Genomic DNA, 22,259 nt, shown 5'->3' on the forward strand with positions numbered 1-22,259 from the left:
TTTCCAGATACCTATTCATCCTAATGACCAAGAGAAAACTACTTTCACTTACCCTTATGGAACTTTTGCTTATAGAAGAATGCCTTTTAGATTGTGTAATGCACCAGCTACGTTTCAGAGGTGTATGACTTCAATATTCTCGGATTTAACTGAGGTGATGGTGGAAGTCTTTATGGATGATTTCTCTGTCTATGGCTCCTCCTTCTCCTCTTGTTTGTTAAATCTATGCAGGGTTCTAACGAGGTGTGAGGAAACCAATCTAGTGCTAAACTGGGAGAAGTGCCACTTCATGGTCAGAGAGGGTATAGTACTGGGGCACAAGATATCTGAGAAAGGAATTGAAGTTCATAAGGCAAAGATAGACGTTATGGTCCAGTTGCAGCCTCCAAAAACCGTCAAAGATATCAGAAGCTTTCTGGGTCATGCTGGTTTCTACAAGAGATTCATCAAAGCTTTCTCAAAGATTGCTAGACCACTTACTCGACTGATGTGTAAGGAAACATAGTTTGATTTTGATGAAGAGTGCGTGAAAGCTTTTCAACTCATCAAGGAAGCTCTGATCTCAGCTCCAATAGTCCAAGCTCTAAACTGGGAATATCCATTTGAAATCATGTGTGATACTTCAAACTACGTTGTAGGAGCAGTCTTGGGACAGAAGATCGACAAGAAGCTCCATGTCATCTATTACGCAAGTAGAACAATGGATGATGCTCACGTAAAGTATGCCACAGTAGAGAAGGAGTTATTAGCAGTGGTTTTTGCATTCGAGAAGTTCAGAAGCTACTTGGTGGGTTCTAAGGTGATAGTCTACACTGATTATGCAGCATTGAGACACATCTATGCCAAGAAGGATACCAAGCCTAGACTGCTGAGATGGATTTTGTTACTTCAGGAGTTTGATATCGAGATTATTGATAAGAAAGGTATAGAAAATGGAGTAGCTGATCACTTATCAAGGATTAGGATTGATGATGAAGTCCCCATTGATGATTCAATGCCAGATGAGCAACTTATGGTTACAGAATTCTTTGGAAAGAGTTACAGCGGGAATGAGTTTCACCAATTGCATGTTGTTAAAGGAAGATCTACATGGTATGCTGATCATGTCAATTACTTGGCCTGCGGAGTGGAACCTCCCAACCTGACCAGTTATGAGAAGAAGAAGTTTTTTAGAGATATCAACCACTACTACTGGGATGAAGCTTATATGTACAAGAAAGGATCGGATGGTCTCTTTAGAAGGTGCATTGCTGAGGAGGAAGTACAAGGAGTGCTGGAACACTGTCATGGTTCTGCATATGGAGGGCATTTTGCAACCTTCAAAAAAGTTCCGAAGGTATTACAGGCTGAACTTTGGTGGCTTTCCATGTTCAAAGATGCCCATGGATTCATAACCAAATGTGATCCCTGCCAGAGGATGGGGAATATATCAAGGAGAGAACAAAAGCTTTCCATGAAAAGAAGATTATCACCAAAGACTTCAAGGTTGATGATCAAGTGTTGCTATTCAACTCTCGCCTAAAGCTGTTTCTGGGTAAATTGAAGTCAAGATGGTCAGGACCCTTCTATATCAAGGAGATCCGTCCTTATGGACCAATCACTCTAGCAGGTAAGAGTGGAGATTTCACAGTGAATGGCCAAAAGATCAAGAAGTACTTGGCAGATCAAGATACCGCTTGTATAGTTTTCTGGCAAACGGAAAATACTTAAGTCATTTTTAGAGTTCTCTCTCTCTTCTCTCTCTCTCGTACCTTTTAGAGAGAACAACTGTTCTTTGCTTTTGCCGACCGGATTTTTTCCGGTGAACTGTCGTCCCGAGTGACTCGGGCTTTTGCCCGACATCTTCTGGCTCCATTAGCGGAGATGGCTGACCTTCGTCCGGCATCGTCTGACTTCCACTAGGAGCGTTGGCTGGCTTTTCTTTTTCTCCTTGCCGTAGATCGGTTTCTCTTCCGATCTCTTTATATTTTTCTCTTTCAATAATTGCATTTGATATGAGTTGGTGATAATCTAGTCATGATGGGTTTCTCCGGCTTGTCTCTTTTGCGCTTGTGGGTTGCAGGAATCGTTTCAATTTCAGAGAAATTAAAGAGATTTCAGTCTAAAGCTTGATTTGCAGGAACTGTTTCAAGAGTTTACATCTTGGGTTGAAGGATCGAAGAATACTCCGATGCATATTACAACTCCTTTTCTGTTGTTGCTTTTAGTTGGAGCTCTGCTCGGAAAATTTCGGTAACATAAAAGGAAACTTCGTGCGATTGTTTGTCGGCGATGTCTTCTTTACCAGAAACGGAGCTCGACAGCAGTGGTTGATGTCGGTACACTTTCGATGACTCATCAACATGTGTTGCGGTAGTAATTTCAGGTTGACGCGTGACTTTGGATAGAGTACAAACGCTGAAACTCTTTTTGCGTTCGTTGTAAAATTGGTGGGTTTTTGTTAAGCTTCACTCTTTTATTTTTGCAAAAACAGTATGGGCTTTAAGGCTTTGTAACCTTGGTTCAATAAAATATTTTTAAGAAAAAAAAAAAATGAAAAATGTTTTTAAAAATTTTATCGACAAAAATAAAAATAAAAATGGAAAGGATTAAAAAAAAATCCAAGAAAAAATCCACCAAAGATTGGTGAATTCTTTAATTAGGCATTTCCAGAGGAAGAGACTTTTCGGGGCCGGCCCCTTTTTAAGTTCGTCCAGTCCATTCCAGCTTTTTGTCCTTTCACATCTAAAAGCGGGAGACCCAACAACAACCATCTTCCTCGTGAAAACAGAGAGAAAGAGGAAGAAGAACAGGTCCCTGAGAAATATTCGAACATGAGGGAGATCATTAGCATTCATATCGGACAAGCTGGTATTCAGGTCGGAAATTCTTGTTGGGAGCTTTATTGTCTCGAACATGGTATCCAACCCGATGGCACCATGCCCAGGTCTTTATATTCATCGCTCTAGTTTATTATGACCATCTTTATTGTTTCTGGGTTCGAATCAAAATTTCCCTTTGAGAAATTTGTTCTTGTTATCTGTTATTGACATGGCTCTAATGATTTAGGGTAGTAATAAAACTTTGACAAGTTCAAGTTTTTAAATAATTGGGTTTTGTTTTGCAGTGATAGTACTGTGGGTGTATGTCATGATGCATTCAACACATTCTTTAGCGAGACAAGCTCAGGCCAACATGTTCCTCGGGCTGTGTTTCTTGATCTCGAACCAACCGTCATTGATGAAGTAAGAACCGGCACTTACAGACAGCTTTTCCATCCCGAGCAACTTATCTCTGGCAAAGAAGATGCAGCCAATAACTTTGCTAGAGGCCATTACACTGGTTATTAACATTTTCCACCTCTCTTCTTTTTTTGTTATGAATTTTTCTTTGTCTTGCTAGATTGATCCACCTTTAGGGGCAACCGAACATTGCTATTTTAAACTGAAAACGTATGTGCTTTCGTTTGGTCTAACGGTAATTAGCAAAACATTGTACTTCTTAATCATGTATGTCTGAGTTTTGAGTTTTGTAGGTTATTCTAGAGAGTCTAGCAAAGCTAAGACAAATTTTAATCAAGTAATTGTGTGAGCTTTAATGCATTTTTATTCGGTTTTTGTAAATTGTGTCATGTGTTTTCGTGGTAATACCGGGTACTTCATATCTAGATAATAGCTTCAGAAGTTAAATATAGATATCACTATGTATCAATTCATCTATAAGCTAACAAGTAGGGTATCAATGTGCACATGATTGCTTGCCATAGTAACAATGAACTCTGTCTTTTTTTCTTTGCTCAAAATGGCTCCATTTCATCCATTGCTTATGACGAGAAATGGCATATTTAACCATGACTGGTTCATCATCTGCTAATTTTCATGGTACTGAAATTTGTTCCATCGATGCAGTTGGAAGGGAAATTGTTGACACCTGCCTTGAAAGGCTGAGGAAATTGGCAGACAATTGCACAGGGTTACAAGGATTTTTGGTGTTTAATGCTGTTGGGGGTGGAACAGGTTCTGGTTTGGGTTCTTTACTGTTGGAGCGCTTGTCCGTAGATTTTGGAAAGAAATCTAAACTCGGTTTCACCATATACCCTTCTCCTCAGGTACTACTTCCACAGATTTTCATTGGGTTTTACTGCAGAAATATATAGCATTCGAACTCTTTTTTTCTTTGGTCTCAGGTTTCTACAGCAGTTGTAGAGCCATATAACAGTGTTCTCTCGACTCATTCTCTTCTCGAACACACAGATGTTGTTGTTCTTTTGGACAATGAAGCCATATACGATATCTGCAGGAGATCTTTAGACATTGAGAGGCCTACGTACACCAATCTGAACCGCTTGATCTCCCAAACCATCTCTTCGCTTACAACTTCTCTGAGATTTGACGGTGCCATCAACGTGGACATCACGGAGTTCCAGACCAACCTTGTACCTTACCCTCGGATCCACTTCATGCTCTCCTCTTATGCACCTGTGATTTCATCTGCAAAGGCCTACCATGAGCAGTTCTCGGTCTCTGAGATCACGACTTCTGTCTTTGAACCCTCAAATATGATGGCCAAATGTGACCCAAGGCATGGGAAGTACATGGCTTGCTGTTTGATGTATCGTGGTGATGTTGTGCCTAAGGATGTCAATACAGCCGTTGCTGCCATCAAAACCAAGCGAACAATTCAGTTTGTTGACTGGTAAGAGCTCACACTAGTGTTTCTTTCTCTCTTTAAGTCTTCCTCTACTACACATTTCAAATCTTTGGTCATGTTAAAATTAGGTGCCCAACTGGATTCAAATGCGGAATAAACTACCAGCCGCCTTCAGTTGTTCCAGGTGGTGACCTGGCGAAGGTTCAACGAGCAGTTTGCATGATCAGCAACAATACTGCAGTGGCGGAAGTGTTCTCTCGCATAGACCACAAGTTTGATCTCATGTACTCCAAAAGAGCATTTGTCCATTGGTATGTAGGTGAAGGCATGGAAGAAGGAGAGTTCTCTGAGGCCCGTGAGGATCTTGCTGCTCTTGAGAAAGATTATGAGGAAGTTGGTGCAGAAGGAGCAGAGGATGACGACGAAGAAGGCGATGAGTATTAGAAAGACACAAGACTGGTTTTCCATTGTTTCTTTCTTGTGACATACAACAACTATGTCTATGTGAATGTGATCTCTACAGTTATTTTGTGATGTTTTACGGGTCTCTCCCCTTTTATTTCTCATGTGTGTTTGCCAATGGATTGCATTTATAGTGCATCTCAATACAAAGTTTGAAGGATTATTTCGTGGTTTATTTTGGCACTTCAAATGTCTTCTATATAAGGCCATTACCGCAATGTGTCTTGAGAGAAGATGGTGATTATCAGAAGATGGTAGTGTTCAAATTTATCATCTTCAAAGACAAGGGAATATGCATCCAAGGAAGAGTAAAATGTGCAAAGAAAAACAAAAACAAAAAAATACAAAGGACGCAATTCAAACAAAGTTGCAGATCATACAAGAAAACCAAGATTTCCTGAATGTGAAAACCTACTTTTCATAATCTTCGACCTCATTTCTTCTCACTACCATTCTCAAGCTCCTTCCTTAACTGACGCGAGAAGTCGTCATTGACATCATCATCATCCCAATCATCTTCCCACTGCTGGCTAACTTCCTTGACTTCTTCTTTCTCCAACCAATCTGCAAAACATGAAAAGATCCATTGATATTTACTTCCTTAAACTGTAAAATGACACCAAACACATCCATTCCTCATCAGAACTACACAAGTCATACAATAGAGACCATCTTTATCAAATCTCAAGACTCAACTAACTTGCAAAGCAAAATCTGTTAAAATCGGAAAAAATCTGATCAAGGAACAAGACATGGTGCAGAATCAAAAGGAATCTGTAAACCAAAATCATAATAATCGTAGCCTAGATTGAACTCTAGAGGACCCCAACTCTCCCCAAGCTACTCAATGCCCCAAATAGTTACCAAATCCACAATGACCGTTAGGTTTTAGCTCATGAAACATTGCCTACACATAATCACCAATCAGTTCCTGATAAAAATTGCTCCTTTATCCATATATTTTACCCGTTTTCGCATCAGAACTACCCGATATATCTTTAACAATTCTTCCAATACAAGTGTTAGTTAAATCTTGAGACTCAAAACAGACTAGCAAAGCAGAATCTGATCAAGGAACAAGATACGGTGCAGAATCAAAACCAATCCAGAAACCAAAATCAAAGAAATCGTAGCCTAGGTTCAATTTTAGAGGTTTATACCAAGACCTAATCACCAATGAAATTGTTCTTTATAACCTCGTAGCTTCATCGTTAAAACCATATAACCGATGATGAATCAATTCAAAAATCAAAGAGGCAACTAGTAACAACAAAAACTTCACCTTCGTTGATTTCAAATTCCTCGAACTCATCGTCGTCCTCAAACAGATCCATCTTTACCACTTCAGCAGTCGCCGCCTTCGGTTCTGTCGCCATAGGTTAAAGGAACCAACCAGATCGAGAAAACCTAAGAAGAAGAAGACGAAAACTCGATCAATTTTCCAAGTAATTATCGCAACCCTAACCTCTCTGAGTCTGAGAGCTTTAACGAGAGCTTTTTTTTCGAAGAAGCCAGTAATGATGATTTAGCTTCCAAGCACAATTATAACATCTTGTATCGAACCGGTTAGACCGTGATTTTCTTTTTGTGACGAACCGGTTAGACCGTGTTTTCCTTTTTGTGAATTCGTAAAATTTGATGATTTTTGGAAATTATATAATGAGTGGTAAATTAATTATTTTTAGTACAGTATAGAATTTGAATCGCACCGGTTGGGCAAATATGGGATAATCGCTACTCGACTTCACTTTTGACATGGATTTTCTGATTCATCTTGGATTCTATTTCTGAGAACATGAACAAAAAAATATCATATATCTGTAAGAAAAAAATAGGCCCACAAAAACCTCACTAAGTTCAACAAATTCAATCTAACCTGACAAGAGAAACCAAAGGATCAACAAAACCAAAGAATAAGACGAACAAGAAAAGGAAGAGGCTGAGGAAGCCACAATCTGAATAGGGAAATTGCATTGTCCTTGAGATATATTCTGTGTGGTAATGGTGGCCAACCCTTGGAAGAAACAAGCACTTTCATCTTGATTCTTCACTTGAAAGTACATGTTAAACGCATACGACGCATTCCCATTGGCATCAAGTGTATTGCAGGAAGATCCATAACCAAGCGCTGTGCAATCCGAGAAAGTGCAGGCGAAATCTATGTTAGCCGCCAGTTTTGTCAAATCTTTGGCTTCTGGATTAAACGTACACCACTTGTTGGGTAGATACGGCACGTTTTGTGCACCAATCAACAACTTGTTCTGTCCTTGACCTGACAGATCTATAGGAAACTTTGGTTGCCCGTCGAATTTAAATATTCCCCAATGGCGTTCAAACGGTCCCGGTGCTATACTTTTCGCATCCTCATCGAGTAATCCGAACAAGTATACCTCAATGTAGGTTGGTCTCAATGGAGTGCCTTTGTTTGTTCCAAGCCTTGGTAAAAGCCCGTTGTAGAATCTGTAAGCATTGCCTGCGAAAAAACCGTTTTCAAAATCAAAATTAAAACACTTCATGAAAGATATGATGAATACATCTAAAGCATAGAAAATGTCGGATATCTACCGGAATTCGCGTGTTTGTCACCCTCTGTTGGCCAACCGACTTCTCCAACGATTATTGGCATATCGCCATGACCAACAGCTTTCAAAGACGACACCAAAGTGTCGAAATTGGCATCAAAAACATTTGTGTAATCAATACCGTTGTCATTTATCGGTTGAGCCCCATCGAAGAAGGCATAATTGAGTGGGAAATCATCATTCCCATAGAGACTTAAGAAAGGGTAGATATTAATTGTGATGGGAGCATTGTTCTTGCCAAGAAAGTCAACAATTTGAGTCATTTGACCAATGATATCGGGACGGAATCTTCCTGCAGATGGAACAGGGTTGCTTGCTGGTGAATCGTATACATCCGCGTTTAAAGGGACGGTTGCTTTGACTGAGTTTCCTAGTCCAGCTTCATTTAGAGCGTTTTGAATGTTCGTAAGTGCAGGAAATGTGAGGTTAATGAACGATCCATTGTATGATTTGAGGAATGGCTCATTTCCAACAGCTACAAACCTGAAACATATCCACAAGAGATTAGCTTCACTGAGACATATAAACACATTTTTGTCTAAACATGTTCTGCATTTGACAAAACTGTTACAAGATTTGACTTTTTCAGATATAAACACAGTTTAGTCTAAACATGTTTTGCATTTGAAAGTAGTGTTAAAAGATTTACTTTTTTCAGATATTTCATTTCACAATCAGAGAACACAGCTTTCACCACACTGAAATTCCTAAACAACCAATCTTCAGAAACACACATATATACTCACATTTTGTCTATTACTCTGAAATAGACATAACTCAAACATGTTTTTGCATTTGGCAATTTCATACACTAAACAATCATGGGTTTATGAGGTTTGGACAACATTATACAGCATTAATTTGACCTTTAGACAACATTATAACCAATGAGTAGTAGCAATCAAACTGAGACATAACAGAGAGGAAGAGAGAAACTCACGTGATATTGACACCACCATCGAAGTTATAACGAGTGACATTCTTACGAACCCAATCTTTGGCCCGGTCGTAACTGGTCATAACCTTAAGCTGATCATTTGGAATAGCGACCATCACTTCAAGACCCGAGCCAGCGAGTGCACCCATGGTTGTCTCGTCTGCGTCAAAAAGCTTCACCTTGTTGATGTTATTGTCCTTAAGCATCTGAACCACTGTCTTTGGAGGCAGCTTATGTGTAGCCATTGTTCCCCAATTCACACCCAACCCATTTACCAAAATACCCAAATAACCAATTACGATTACGAATCCGACGACGATGGCTAACAGATTTGACATCGATCTTCACCTGAGAAAGATTAAAAGGTGAGATTTTTGCCCAAAATTCTAAAATCTCAGTTTGACAAAATCCACATTTGGGAAATGAGAAACTTTTAGAGGACCCATTACCTCCTTAGATATGGAAACTGATAAAAACGCGTACAGAGAGAAGAAGAAACGCGTGGAGACTGTAGAGAAACCTAAAAAGGTAAACTTTTTGTTTTTGGGAAACTAAAAGAGAGATAAAAGTTGGAGATATTTTTGGTTGAATTGTGAATAAATGATGAGTTTTAATAGAATAATGACGTTGTGGGTGGATTTATAACGGCTCTATTTCTCCGGAGAGAACATGGGCCAATGCTCGTTCAGTCTTTGTCATCATAACAACTAGTAATAAAACAAATTATTTCATGGGACATACGGTTACCGACATAAAAATTTTAAAATTTTTATGCATCTTTGATCTAATTCCTTGTGATGAAATATTTATAAACTGGCGAAAAAAAAAATATATATATATATATATATATATATAAACTAGGCCTGTATGATATAATCCAACCCAAACCGAACCAAAACAAGGTTCGAAAACCAATCAAGATCATATTTTGGTTTAATCGGTTAAGTGTTTCTACATTAGAAAAACGAATTTCGTTAGAACCTTAGACTTACATTTTATTAAAAGTTTAAAACCCTTTGAATCAATAGTACCTTTACATAAAAACAGAACCTGAACAAAAACAAAACTCATCATATGAGAAGGCTCTGAACTACATTTTGTTTCATTTTGATAGATATACTTTGCTAAACCGAAAATCCCAATGGTCTAAACCCCTGTTCAAAAAATCGGGCGCCTAGCCGCCTAGTCGGTGATCGGCAGTCAACCGCCACGATTTTAATCAAATCGGACTATTTAATCGGTAAACCGATTTTGCGGCCGTTTAATAATTAAACGTTGAAAATCGGTTAAAAGTCACCGATTTATTATAAAATTTTATACTGAATTTTGACCAAAACTCAAAAATTGATTGGGCCTACATAAGCCCACACGAGCTATACTATGACAAATAGAAACAATTAGTAGGGTCATTTATAAGAAGTCGATTTCATGCTTCCTTCCTACTATTACCGATGTGGGACTTTGTGATTTTGAGTTTTGTAGAGATACTACTTTCACATAACGTGGCAACTGGCAAGTGATATCAATTCAGTAGTCAAATTAATAATTTGAATATATTTAAGTTCTTTATTTTTTTTCCACCAAAATCTATTTATTGGTGGTCACTATATTTAGGTTCATATATTTTTTTTTAACGTGGATGTCATTTAGTTATTATTAGTGACCGTTCAAATCTGATACTTTGTTCTTTTTCGTCCATATATTTAAGTTTCAAATAAGTTTTTTAAACTAACAAACTGTTTTCATATTAATAATAGATGATATTAGTCAAATGTACATATATTATATTTGATACATATATGTATTTTGAATATATATAATTAGGATGAATGTCAATTTGATGTGAAATTAAATTCGCAAAATTGATGATAGATGTTTTAAACTTTTTTCATGGTTTTTGTTTTATAAATTTTGCAAACATGTTATCAATTGCCTATTTGTATAATAAATTCATAACACTATAAAATTATTATAAAAATAATACTATATAATGATCAAAAACTAATCCCCGATTAATTTTCGATTAATCTCCGATTTTCTGTCTAGGCGCTAGGCGGTGCCCGGCCGCCCGACTAGCGCCTAGCGATTTTTTGAACATGGGTCTAAACCAAACACCTTTTGTTAACAGTAACACAAATGTGTTTCGAAACCTAAATAAAGATATACCATTTTTCTTTTTTTTGTGCAAAACTTAATAAAGATATACCAAAGACAAAGTATTGATGCGGAAAAAAAAAAGAAGACAAACTATTGCAAATTTGCAATATCAGCTAGAAGCCTATGTTTAGACAATCGTCTGTTTTCAATGCATTAACCTTCAAATAATCATGAAAATCAAACTTCAAAATTTTTTTTTTTACCGAAAAATTTCATTGATATAGTGACAAGTTTGCCCAATGACTACTAATATTATAGACATTATCCAGCAAAATTACCAAATTTTACAATGTTAATATGCTGATTTCAAATTAAATATTTGGTTCTACACAAGCTTCAAATCCACAAGTGCCAAAAGTCTATGTGAGTATAGTTACTCGCTAAAAGGGCCTAAAGAAAAACATCAAATCTTATCACAATTCAAAAATTGTTTGAAGACACAAAGTTTTCTAAAAGTATGTTAACATTTTAATATATCTTCTAAAGGTCAAAATCATACACCAATGACAAAAAGTCTCGTCTCTAAGTTCATAGTAAAATAAATAATAATGCATGCAAAGAAACAAATGACAATGTAAATTATATATTTCAAAGGATTGTAATGAACCATTACATAACCAATGTTGTGTTAGCCCAGTGGTAAATCTTCCAGGTGGAAGTACTGAGTTCGACGCTCATTGGGAGGGATCTCTTCGATCCGAAGAAGATGAATCTAACTTGGTGTGGGTCTCGCCTCTGGAAGATGTAGGGCCTTCGGACTTGAATTTCCGGATATTCAAAAAAAAAAATGAACCATTACATAGTATATAACACTCGTGATACTCAATAATAGGATAGTTGGATGAGACTTGATCCAAAAATGGGTTTGAAGTAACTTCGTGTTGGGCCTCATATTCATTAAAAATGCTTTTGCAAATTAATTAGGCCCTTTAGAACACCACTTTTTTGTACCATCTTAATAAAAGAAACTAAAAATGACAAATTCAGTTTTAAAAGAATCCATTATTAAGAAAACATTGTGAATAGATAACTCTTACATTGTGAATAATCCACTACTACTGATAACATGGATTTTTGCTATATTTGCTATTGTTTTCTTATGTTTTAGGGAGTATTTGGAGTGATTTCAGAGCCAAGAAGGTGATATTCAAGTATTTATGGAGTCAAGAAGGTTTTAAGAGTTTTTGAGCATTAAAGACCAAAAGGCGATCAAAACCCGTTTCAAGATAGTTTCTGTACGTCAGAAGTATGGCATCTTTTAGAGGTCTTGCCGATTAGCAAAGCAAGAGTTCTTGGTGGATGTGGAAAGCTAGAAGAGTCAAGATTCTCCTCAAAGTAGAATCATAGAAATCCAATAAGCCATTCAGAAGTTATGACCAGAAGAGTTAAGACATGTCCTGGCCAGAAGCTATGCAACCGTTTCGGAGCTTCAAGGCCACACCGGTCATAAGGCTCGAGCCCGGGCTGCCTTCCACTCTCACCACCGGTCACTACTGCCTCTACCCGGTCCAGGAACTCGAGTTTGCACTTAACCTAATTCACAGGAAAATACGTTTTTACCTCTAAACTGACTCCTTGGTCTCCAAGACCTATAAATACCCGATGAAAACCCTAAACCTTGGTGTGCTTCAACCATCCTCCACCGAGTTCGTCCCTGCCCTCGCCGTGAGCTCCAGCCGTCGGCCTAGAGCTTTGAAGATACCAAATCTCTCTCTTTTCTCTTGTTTACCCTAAGATCTATTAAGGTGAAGTCTTTACCTTAGACTGGCAGCTCCTCCATTACATTAAAGCCTGGCAGGAAACTTCTCCCAGTATTTTAAGAGATTTAAGGATTCCATTTATTTCGTGTAAGCTTACATTAACTCACAGCTCCTCCATTATAAATTTGGCTCTCTTCCTCACCCAGTTCCTACAATAAGATTGTTTCTAAAACCAACAAATCAGTAAGATTTTTTCCAAAACAAGAAAATCAATTTGACAAGTAACAATGAATAAAATCTTGTTTCTTTACTTTCCATTTCAATGAAATATCGTTGGTAAAAGTTGAGATGTTGATCTCGGGATGCTCTTCTCGACAAACTCTTTCTTGCGTTTTTCCTATAAAATTGTATACAAAAGAGATTTAGAAAATAATTGAAACTGGATCTGATTATTTGAGAATAGAAAGAATGAAGAAACAAGGCATTTCGGGTTTGTTACTGTCAATATTATCGTTCTTCTTCTTTCCATTTTCATCACTTTCTTATCTGCAAGAAACATTCACTACAGGAAATGAGGGTATTAATAGCAGTACAGTATAGCGTTTTTAACATTTCTGCTATAGTTGAGTTTTAGGAAAATTTACATAGCGTTTTCATAAAAGCAAACGCTATGATAGAATGAGCGCGAAAATATTTGATATTGGCGCTTAGTTTTTCGTATAATAATAGTATAGATGACACTAAAAACGTCATCGTAGAGGTAACCGGGAAACTGAAAAATTAATTAGCTCCAAAATTTTAGTAAGTAAAAAAAAAAAGAAAAAACAAAATATTGAAGACGTACGAGAAATAGAAACAAATCTAAAAAACTTTTGCTTCCTCCCTCACAGCCGATCCCAATTTGTTCGTCTCTTCTTTCACTCTCATCCCTCTCAGTCTCAATTCCTCTCTGTCTCAATCCCTCTAGATCTCAATCGTCAGTTTCATGGATCTACAAAGCCCTCTTAATCGATTTTGGCTCGAATCACAAATTTGGAGTTTGATTTTATTTGTTGCTCGCTTTCGTTGACTTAGATTCATGAATAGGTTTAGATTTAGTAGCTATGGGTTCATAATTTCAATTTTGTCTTACCTATATTGTTCCTCCTTGGTGATGTGATATAGAGTTTGTTAAATCCTCCGCGTTATAGTTTCTATTTTTTTGATGGGTTTCTTTTGAATTCTGTGTAACAGGTGTACGGTTTCTCTTGAGGTTCGTTGATGGTTTGAAGAATGAAGAAGATTCGGAACACAAATACCGCTTGACATAATGGCAATCCGATTCTAGTGATGGTCTTTGACAGTCCACAAAGTGATTTGGAATTTGCTTCAAAAGTTTATTCATATATTGTAACAATTTAGATCGGGAAAGGACTGAAATTTTGGTTTTGTTGTTGCAGTTCTTTAGATGGAGCATATTTTCTTCGCAAATTTGGATATGATGCATGACAAGAACTCGTAAGTTCCAACCTTTGATTTACTTCAAGGGAATTTTCAATTAACCAACCTATGTTTCTTATAGTTTGACTAACAGACTTTAAAATGCTTATTGAAGGAGCCTGGAAAGAGGTAAATGGGTACTAACTCTTGTTATTCTTAGACTAGATCGTGCTGCATTTTATGTCCTATGGAGTCTAAAAGGTAAATGTATCAGTTCCTAAATGTACTGAGTTATTTAGCTTTATTGTTTAGGTAATATATATATGCAGTGTACTTTTCTTATAACTTCTACAGCTTCTAATATGTGTTCTCGTTTTTTTGTTCAATACCCTTATAGAGAACCAGCTCGGTGTTTGATCAAAACTAGACTCAATACAGCTCTAAGATTCATAGTTTTGTTCTTATTGGTGGAAGAACTCAATCTCTTATGTTGATAACTTGAGTGTTTGTTCAATTTTTGATGATAATCTTTATTATTTGTTCTTCGCTTTTTGTGACCATGATGATGCTGAGATTGTTTATGGGATGGTGCAGGTCTGCAGGAAGTTTTCATAAATATAAAAAGGAGGTCGACACATCTTGATCTTGTTGTGTGATGAAACGACATAATCTTTGTGTGGATTTAGCCTCAAAAGAACAATGCACTTGTTGGAGCTCACATTGTTCAGCCAATGAAGAAAGCTTTGAGCCATTAACAGATCACAATTTGTGGTCTTCGTTAATTTTATTTTTTTTTTATATACCATTTATCAATTTTGATCTTTCAATTTTTTTCTGTCTTAGTTATATGTATGTATCAATAAAGAAAAAAAATACAACAAATATTTGTTTCTTAAGAAGAACATAAAATAGAATAAAAATAATTAAACTACTACAAAACAAAAAATAATAACGAAATTTAGTGAGTTTTTGATTTAGAGTTTAGGGTATAGATAGGGTTTCGGTTTGGGGTATATAATAAAATTTTATAATTCTGTTAAGTGTTAACAATAAAAATGAATTTTTATATGTACTTATGAATATTTAATTTAAGGTATTTAAATTCAAAATTGTAAAATAACTTTTTTGCTAATTATCAACGAAGAAAAAATAAAGTATAATAATTTTTTTCAATATTCATTTGTGAATTATACATAATAAAATAAGATAAAAGTTTTTAATAATTTGTTTGCATTTTATTTTGTTAATTGATAAATGGTAAAAAAAAAAAATCAAAATTGAACCCTATACCCTAAATCCTATACCCTAAACCTTCTAGGGTTCAATCTTTAAACATATTTACTATTTATCAATTAACATAATAAAATTCAAAAACATAACAAAATTATGTATTACTAAGTACATAAAATAACAAAATTGAAAACATATTACAAATATACAAATATACAAATTAACAAATAAGAACCGGATAGTTATAAGTATTTGAAGATTTCATCTATATATATATATATATATATATATATATATATATATCTATTATACTATTTGTGTTTAATGGTATAATAGGGTATAGGGTTTGAAGTTTAGGGTATAGAGTTTAGGGTTTAGGGTATCTTTCTATAATAAATCACAAGTCAATTCTAAAAAAACTGCAACCCTCTCCATCCTGTCTTAAGTCCCAATTTTTACATTTTCAAATTTCTAAACAATTAAACTTTTGCTATTCAACAAAAAAAAAAAAATACTAAAAAAAAAATTTCCTTGCAACTGTTTCCCCTCTTCACCCCCACGATCTCAATATCTCCTCTCTGTCTCTCTTCTTCAACAATAGAACAACAACATTATTTCATACAAAAAGCTTACAAATTTCTTTCTTCCTTGCTCTTTCCTACAACTTCTATCGGGTAAAAATTTTCAAGTTGCTACATGTTCTGATCTTAGAGTTTCATCAATCTCATGTCTTTTCAAAGAATCAAATCAAATCTTCTTCTTCTGTTTTTTCCTTCTCATCAATCAAATCAATTCATTTTTTTTTCTCTTTGTCAACTGTAAAGAGAATTGTAACCACTATACGTTATCTGCCATTGATAGTTTATTCTCAGACTGAATAACCGAAAAGCGAAACTCGCTCGGACGAACAAGCAAACGGGGACAGTTCGTGATAATTACAGCTCCGGGGAATTACTAGAGAGTCCTGGAGATGAAAACACTTGGCAGCAGAAACCATCAACACCATTTAAAGATCTGACTGCATCAAAAACCCCGAAAACAGGAGAGAATCTGTTGAGATCATCGTCATCATCAGAAGAAGGGATAAAGCAAGGGCAACAAGTGAGGCTTATGGATGAGAGAGGAGACGAGATCGGGAAAGGACGGGTGTTGAGAACAGACGGTGAATGGTACGGTTTAAGCCTGGAGACAAAACAGATTTGTGTAGTTGATGTAATGAAGCTTAGTGAGTCATAAGTTTTATTTGGTAAAGAAAAAAATTAATTGGTTTATCTATAAATTTGATTAAAGTTTTGCCCCGTACGGAGTACGGGCTTAATACTAGTTGAGTATAAGAGTATAGGATATATATATATATATATATATATATATATATATATATATATATTATTTAGTGTTATTAAAAATAGAAATATAAAAGGATTAACGAATTTAACCACTTTCAAAATTCTAAACTGAAAACTCAAAATATTAAAATTTAAAAGCCAAACCGAAATTATGAATCCTAACCCATAAACTTTGTTTCACACATAAAAATTGAAAGAAAACTATAAAATTAAAATATAATTATTTTGCAAATGAAGTTGATTATGAAATATGTTTTCAAATTGTTTTATGATATCCTCTAGTTTATCTTTTATCAATTTATCACATATTAAAAATTAATCTACTAATTAGAATAACATAAGGAAAAACAAAATAAACAGACTTGTTTCTGATTGGCTAATTCTTAGAGGTGAGGATCACACCTCATTTGATATCTACCGTTGATAACAGTAAAATCAACGGACGGATTTATTTCTCTCACTTAACATTCTCTCATCTTCCTCGGGACTTGCACACTTCTCTACGAGATCCCTGGCTTCCCTCTATCTCTCTAGCCATGGCTGGCTTTCACTTATACCTTGTCCTCCGGTTTTCTCTCCATGCGGAATCGAGAATCGTATCCTTACAATCGGCTTCACTCACTGCTCGACCGATGTTCACCTTGTTACCGAAATCAGGAGGATTGAGAATCCGTCTTTCTCACTCTCTGACTTCGTCGACCTCGATTAATCCTAGGGTTTCTCGATTATGATGTCATCTGTGAAGCTCAGGAAACTACTTGGTTCTCGCTCTCTGCCATATAACTCTTCTTGTTCGATTTTGTTTGATTTACTTGGTTCTCGGTTTCTTATGGGCTTGATTCGTACTTGGGTTGATTTTGATTTTGATAAGTTTTGTATGAACTGATATCGTGTTGTTGATTGATTGGTGTTGATTCTGTTTCTCTAAGTCTTAAGAACTGTTTGACGTATCTCGCCAAGTTCTTTGCTTATTAAATTTCAGCTCATATTGATATAGTCTCTGATACTTTGGTCTTAATATTGTGTTTGAATGATTACTTAAGGCAACGAATCACATTTTCAATTATTAATATATTTCGTTCGTATCAATCCTTAGTTGGATTATATGTGTGTTTGCTTCGAATTGAATGTTACTTGCGAATAAATATTGCTTCTGTTCTTGCTGGATTGATCTGAAGATTTTGGTTGTTGAAAATCCGAATGGTTTTGGTAGATGCTAGGGTGAATTTTGATCAAGTTATGTTTATGAGACTTTAGGGTTCTTGGGACTTGGTTTTTATTAGGGATGTGAGGTTTTGCTTTGTATTAAGAGCTCTGTTGGATCACTGGTATTCATGAGATTTATTTTTGTTTCTGGAACAGGAACTTGAAACTTAGAACTCACCCAAACCAGAAGTGCCTTCATCATCATGTAGGAAGTGGGACAAGGATGAAAGTGCCACTTTCTTTGAAAAGCCGAAGAAGCACCTGGATGAACACATGACTTGTTTCAAAACCACCATGAACAAGGTTCTTTTTCTCTGTCTTTCGATTTTGTTTTGTTGGCAGCTAGCTATTGATGCGATTTGGTTTTCGTATCTTGAAAATTTTGGTACTTGTTTCAGCCTAAGCAAATTCATGAGATCAAGGACTTGCTTCCGACAGCAAGAAGGAGAGATGCTCGATCTGTGACGATGATGAGAAGCAAATGGAACTATTTAATGGAATTAAGATTTGAATTGTTTTGGATTTGATAAATGCAGATACCTTAATACCATATGTACTTTTTACTTTTTAATTTTGTATTTCACTTTGTAATGTAATATTTTGTATATTATGAATTCATATAATGTAAAAAAAAAATATGATATTTTTAATATGTCAATTTATCCAAAAACCTAGTAAATTAAAATTAAATTGAATTAAAAATTAATAAAAACGAAATAATGTAGATAATTTGTATAAATACTGTATGAAGACAATATTATATAAATACAAAAATACTGTATAAATACAATCTTGTATAAAATACAATACGTATATCATTACCAAAATAAAATATATTACGTATATATATTTTTCCAAATAATTAAATATATTAATAGCATATAATTTTCGCTATTGTTTATTTAAATATTGCATACCAAAAGACGCTATGTTAGCAAATATTTTAATAGCAGTTACAAAAACCGCTATGTAAAATGTCTGATCTACTATAACGGGCGCAGATATAGCGCTTTCAACAACGCTATGGTATCGTACAATAGCGGTTTTACTATGCTGTTGATACCCTCATTTCCTGTAGTGATTTGTTGTTATTAGTGAATGACTTAGCTCAAAATGATAATTCTTTGCCACTTGCAAATCGAGGTTACATTTTTTGGAAATTCAAATGCAGTTCAAGAAATTACCTGAAAGCAGGCGAGAAGGCACCAACAACACTACCCTTGTAATTTCTCATCATCCTCCCCGTTCTCACATCAAAAACATTTGACTCTACTTCTAAAAGTTAGACAAAAATCAGAATCATGTTTCATAAAAATGAAATACGAATAAAAGTTAGAAAGAACATGAGCAAATCTGCATTCATACTTGGGTTGCTTGGTTCTTGGCCATGGTAAGTTACCAGCTATTTCTCACCAGTCGAGCGAGAAGTCAAATAGTTTTGCTTTCAGAGGAATCAACAAGGAAAAAATCAAACTTCATGCCAACAGAAATCAAAGGGAAGCAATTAAAAAAAAACTGAAAGTATCATCACCACCCCAAAACAAGCAGTTTCACAAGGTATGTGCCTAGAGGAGAGCAATGCACATTCTCTGACCAATACTTCATAGAATGAGAATATCATTATTTTAGATGATGGTAAAATGGCATATAACGTTTCTCTAAAAGTCAAAGTAGGAAATATAGGATACACACACAAAGATGTTAGAAACTTACAAGTTTCAAGCTTCTCTTCCTAACATCTTGCCATAAAAATTCAGTACCAGTGCCAGAACGAATGACTAATCTTTCGTTTTTTCATCAGTAAGCCACTTTTACAAATTCTCCTGAAAAGGCACACCATATAAGTAACGATAACAAGCACCTCATGATGTGATAACACATACCCCAGGCAGATATGGCTTAGTTCAAGGAGGCTACAATTCGTCCTTCACATTTATCAACCTGTCAATATCATCGAACATAATTTCGTCTAAGATGATGAGGTCATCGACCTAAGCTGTGAATCAAACCGAGACAAACCAAACATTCCCGAAGTTAAGGATGGACCAATGACTCGTTCTAAGGCAAGAAGGCTCAAGGAAGGGTTTAACATGGCTGTAGAGACTCTACTCAGCACCATGGAACTTGGAGAGATGTCCAGAAACACTCAAGTATCTACGACTTTTCAAGAAAGCTCAAGTGCACCCGATTTGGACCTAACAGAGGACTTTGCACGTCTCAGCCTCAAGGAAGCAACTCCAACCGAAACCCATTGTAAGTCTATTTCATTGGCAGGTATAGGAGCTAAAAACATCAAGATTTCAACAAAGAACACTTCAGAGCTGCAAGATACGTCCAAGACAAGCAATGGATCCAACAAGCTTCAAGTAGAACAAGAAGACAAGCTTGAAGGTAATCACGTGGAAACTCTTGAAGATCTTCATAAATTAGAGCTCAAAGGACTCCAAGAGGAGGAAACCATCAAGGAAATCAAGCTGGACGGACCAGACCCAGACAAGACTACTTCAGCCTCAAGCAAGCTCACTTCAAGCCAAAATCATGTATTTTCAATATTTATGATTTGTGCAGGTAAGAATGAGTTCTCCTAGTGGTTTAAGCATCCCAAGAGACCAGGGAACGAGCCCTAGCAAGTGAGCACCGTAGTTAGCTTATTTTTGCTTATTTTCCATTTTTGTTGTTTAAGTACTTTCCTTTTCTTTTAATTTCGAATAAGTCCTGTTGCTGTGTCGTTTTTGGTTATTTGAGTCGCCCTAGGGCTAGCTGAAGAACCCTTTATAAGGTTCCCCTGCAGCTTTGTAACATTCACGCTTTTTCTCATATCAATAAAGTAGAACTTTCTTCCTCTCAAGCCGTCGCCTTGTAGAGACTATTGCTTGTTCTTAGGTTGTGTGATTCACCTAAGCTCGAGTTTACCTTGCTGTATCAGAGATCCTTCCATCATCTCTGTGGTGCCATCGATCCACTTCACATCCATCCTTTTGATCTCACAAGAGAGAGCTTCACAGCCAGCTTGTTTGATTCCGCATCGACTTCAGGCCTCATCCCTTTGAGTCTTGTCGTATAAATTCACCCACTGAAACTTAAGAGAGTGCGCTACAGCCAGCTTAAGTTTCCCATCGATCCGCCTCGTATTCACTCGTCCACGCCTCAAAACATTAAGCTCGACCTCACGTCGAGTTAGCCGGTCGAGTCCACCACTCGAGTCAGTTCTTGCGCTCTTATAAGTCTCCTAACCGAGTCTTATATCATTTTGGTATCAGAGCCTAAGGTTCCTACCTCAGGTTCTATCCATTCTATCCCCTAGAATTCAATTAGCTTGTTTTAAAATTCTTGTTGCTTGTTTCTGCTTCTGTTTCATTATAAAAAGAAAAACCCTATAAACACAAAAAAAAAAATCGCTTTCTTGGTTATTGTTTCTTATAGTTTGCTTATCTTTAACCATAAAAACCCCATAAAAAGTTTCGTTTGATTCTGTTTTCTAGGTTGTTAGTTTTGACTAGTGTCTGTTTCAAGTCTTTTTTTTTATTAAAACCAAAAATCAAAAGAAATTGTTTACTTGTTTTTGTTTCGTTTTATTTGTTTCTGTTTGCATTTAGCACTTTTCAATTCTGTGGTACCTTTAATTTCGTGTTGTTTTTGTTGAGTGCAAGTGACAACAACACCTAAGGAGTACTATGGCTGATGGAGATGAAGTCCCCCAGGATGCTATCCTGCGAATGCTCACAGCTATGAGAGAGGAGATGAGAGGAATTAGAGACCGGGTTGGAAGATTGGAACAACCTCCACCACCTCAGCCTAGAGCTGGAGAGAGGAATGTTCAAGCTAGGAGAAACATCCGTGAAGAGGATGATGAGATTCTGGACGTGGAGGAAGATGACATACCACCTGATCCTTTGTTGCGCCAACACCAACGAAGAGAAGACCCTCTGAGAATGAATCCAGCTAGACGAGTAGAACCTCGTGAAACTTACAAAGACCTGAAACTAACACCACCTACTTTTGCAGGAAAATCTGATCCAGAGGTATACATGGATTGGGAGAGACGTCTAGAGCATATATTTGAGTGTTATAGCTATGGAGAACGCAAGAAAGTAGCTGTTGCAGCCGCGCAGCTCACTGACAATGCACTCGCATGGTGGGACAGAAACGTGGCTGAGAGAAGGAGGCAACGTTTTGGACCAGTAGTGACATGGGGTGACATGAAATACCTTCTACGGCTTAGGTATGTTCCTGAACACTACCATAGAGACTTACAAAAACGTTTTCGTAAGTTGTCTCAGGGAACCAGAAGCGTAGATGAGTACTTTGAGGAATTTGAGATGCTTATGAACTCCCTAGAGCTAGAGGAATCTGAGGAAGCATTGATGGCCCAATTCATAGACGGCCTGCATGAAAGAATTCAAAGGAAGGTAGAGAGAGCACAGTATAGTGGATTGCATGAGCTGTTGCATCTAGCTGCCCAAGTAGAACAAGAACAACAGATAAAGCGTAAGACGAACTTCACCAGTCGCAACAAAACATCTCAAACATGGGCGTCTAGCAGCTCAAAGCCTGTAGATAAAGGGAAGAACGTGGAGATTGATTCTCGGTT

General features: G+C 36.4%; 3 protein-coding genes and 2 long non-coding RNA genes across 10 annotated transcripts; 3 read left to right on the forward strand and 2 right to left on the reverse strand.

Annotated features, from left to right (window-relative positions):
• Positions 1 to 2,679: 2,679 nt before the first annotated feature.
• Positions 2,680 to 5,265, forward strand: LOC9324341 (tubulin alpha-1 chain). 2 transcript variants are annotated; one of them, XM_021034947.1, is made up of 6 exons: positions 2,680 to 2,926; positions 3,107 to 3,321; positions 3,888 to 4,087; positions 4,166 to 4,674; positions 4,758 to 4,878; positions 4,964 to 5,265. In XM_021034947.1, exons 1-6 carry the CDS (start codon positions 2,814 to 2,816, stop codon positions 5,111 to 5,113), a joined length of 1,308 nt encoding a protein of 435 aa, XP_020890606.1. In that variant the 5' UTR covers positions 2,680 to 2,813; the 3' UTR covers positions 5,114 to 5,265. The 2 variants fall into 2 exon arrangements, with proteins under 2 accessions (XP_020890606.1, XP_002886753.1); XM_002886707.2 differs by having other exon boundaries at positions 2,683 to 2,926; positions 4,758 to 5,265.
• Positions 5,266 to 5,315: 50 nt separating this feature from the next.
• Positions 5,316 to 6,612, reverse strand: LOC9322820 (protein DELETION OF SUV3 SUPPRESSOR 1(I)). The gene is made up of 2 exons (XM_021034948.1): positions 6,374 to 6,612; positions 5,316 to 5,655 (listed from the first exon to the last, which is right to left on the reverse strand). Exons 1-2 carry the CDS (start codon positions 6,465 to 6,467, stop codon positions 5,525 to 5,527), a joined length of 225 nt encoding a protein of 74 aa, XP_020890607.1. The 5' UTR covers positions 6,468 to 6,612; the 3' UTR covers positions 5,316 to 5,524.
• A 271-nt stretch (positions 6,613 to 6,883) lies between these two features.
• LOC9324342 (glucan endo-1,3-beta-glucosidase 8) lies at positions 6,884 to 9,184 on the reverse strand. The gene is made up of 4 exons (XM_002888233.2): positions 9,060 to 9,184; positions 8,614 to 8,958; positions 7,657 to 8,156; positions 6,884 to 7,564 (listed from the first exon to the last, which is right to left on the reverse strand). The coding sequence occupies exons 2-4, from the start codon at positions 8,946 to 8,948 to the stop codon at positions 6,963 to 6,965; spliced, it is 1,437 nt and encodes a 478-aa protein (XP_002888279.1). The 5' UTR covers positions 8,949 to 8,958; positions 9,060 to 9,184; the 3' UTR covers positions 6,884 to 6,962.
• A 4,136-nt stretch (positions 9,185 to 13,320) lies between these two features.
• On the forward strand, positions 13,321 to 14,715 carry LOC9324343. Of its 4 annotated transcripts, none has more exons than XR_002328889.1 (4): positions 13,321 to 13,818; positions 13,907 to 13,964; positions 14,062 to 14,147; positions 14,284 to 14,715. It is a non-coding gene; the product is annotated as an uncharacterized LOC9324343 (long non-coding RNA). The 4 variants fall into 4 exon arrangements; XR_002328891.1 differs by having other exon boundaries at positions 14,481 to 14,715; XR_002328890.1 differs by having other exon boundaries at positions 13,321 to 13,553; positions 13,701 to 13,818; positions 14,062 to 14,715.
• A 2,213-nt stretch (positions 14,716 to 16,928) lies between these two features.
• Positions 16,929 to 18,172, forward strand: LOC9322821. Of its 2 annotated transcripts, XR_002328969.1 has the most exons (3): positions 16,929 to 17,223; positions 17,825 to 17,971; positions 18,067 to 18,172. It is a non-coding gene; the product is annotated as an uncharacterized LOC9322821 (long non-coding RNA). The 2 variants fall into 2 exon arrangements; XR_002328968.1 differs by having other exon boundaries at positions 16,929 to 17,971.
• The last annotated feature ends 4,087 nt before the right edge of the window (positions 18,173 to 22,259 follow it).

This window comes from Arabidopsis lyrata (genome assembly GCF_000004255.2).
Source record: "Arabidopsis lyrata subsp. lyrata unplaced genomic scaffold ARALYscaffold_2, whole genome shotgun sequence".
NCBI classification, from domain to species: Eukaryota; Viridiplantae; Streptophyta; class Magnoliopsida; order Brassicales; family Brassicaceae; genus Arabidopsis; species Arabidopsis lyrata.

Bases quoted from the DNA above. Each gene is read 5' to 3' on its own strand.
- LOC9324341 (XM_002886707.2), top strand. From the start codon at position 2,814: ATGAGGGAGATCATTAGCATTCATATCGGACAAGCTGGTATTCAGGTC. The intron at 3,322-3,887 runs GTTATTAACATT...CCATCGATGCAG, and splicing joins TGCTAGAGGCCATTACACTG to TTGGAAGGGAAATTGTTGAC. The intron at 4,675-4,757 runs GTAAGAGCTCAC...TGTTAAAATTAG, and splicing joins ACAATTCAGTTTGTTGACTG to GTGCCCAACTGGATTCAAAT.
- LOC9322820 (XM_021034948.1), bottom strand. From the start codon at position 6,467: ATGGCGACAGAACCGAAGGCGGCGACTGCTGAAGTGGTAAAGATGGAT. The intron at 5,656-6,373 runs GTGAAGTTTTTG...CATGTTTTGCAG, and splicing joins GGAATTTGAAATCAACGAAG to ATTGGTTGGAGAAAGAAGAA.
- LOC9324342 (XM_002888233.2), bottom strand. From the start codon at position 8,948: ATGTCAAATCTGTTAGCCATCGTCGTCGGATTCGTAATCGTAATTGGT. The intron at 8,157-8,613 runs GTGAGTTTCTCT...GATATGTTTCAG, and splicing joins GATGGTGGTGTCAATATCAC to GTTTGTAGCTGTTGGAAATG. The intron at 7,565-7,656 runs GTAGATATCCGA...GTTTTTTCGCAG, and splicing joins TGACAAACACGCGAATTCCG to GCAATGCTTACAGATTCTAC.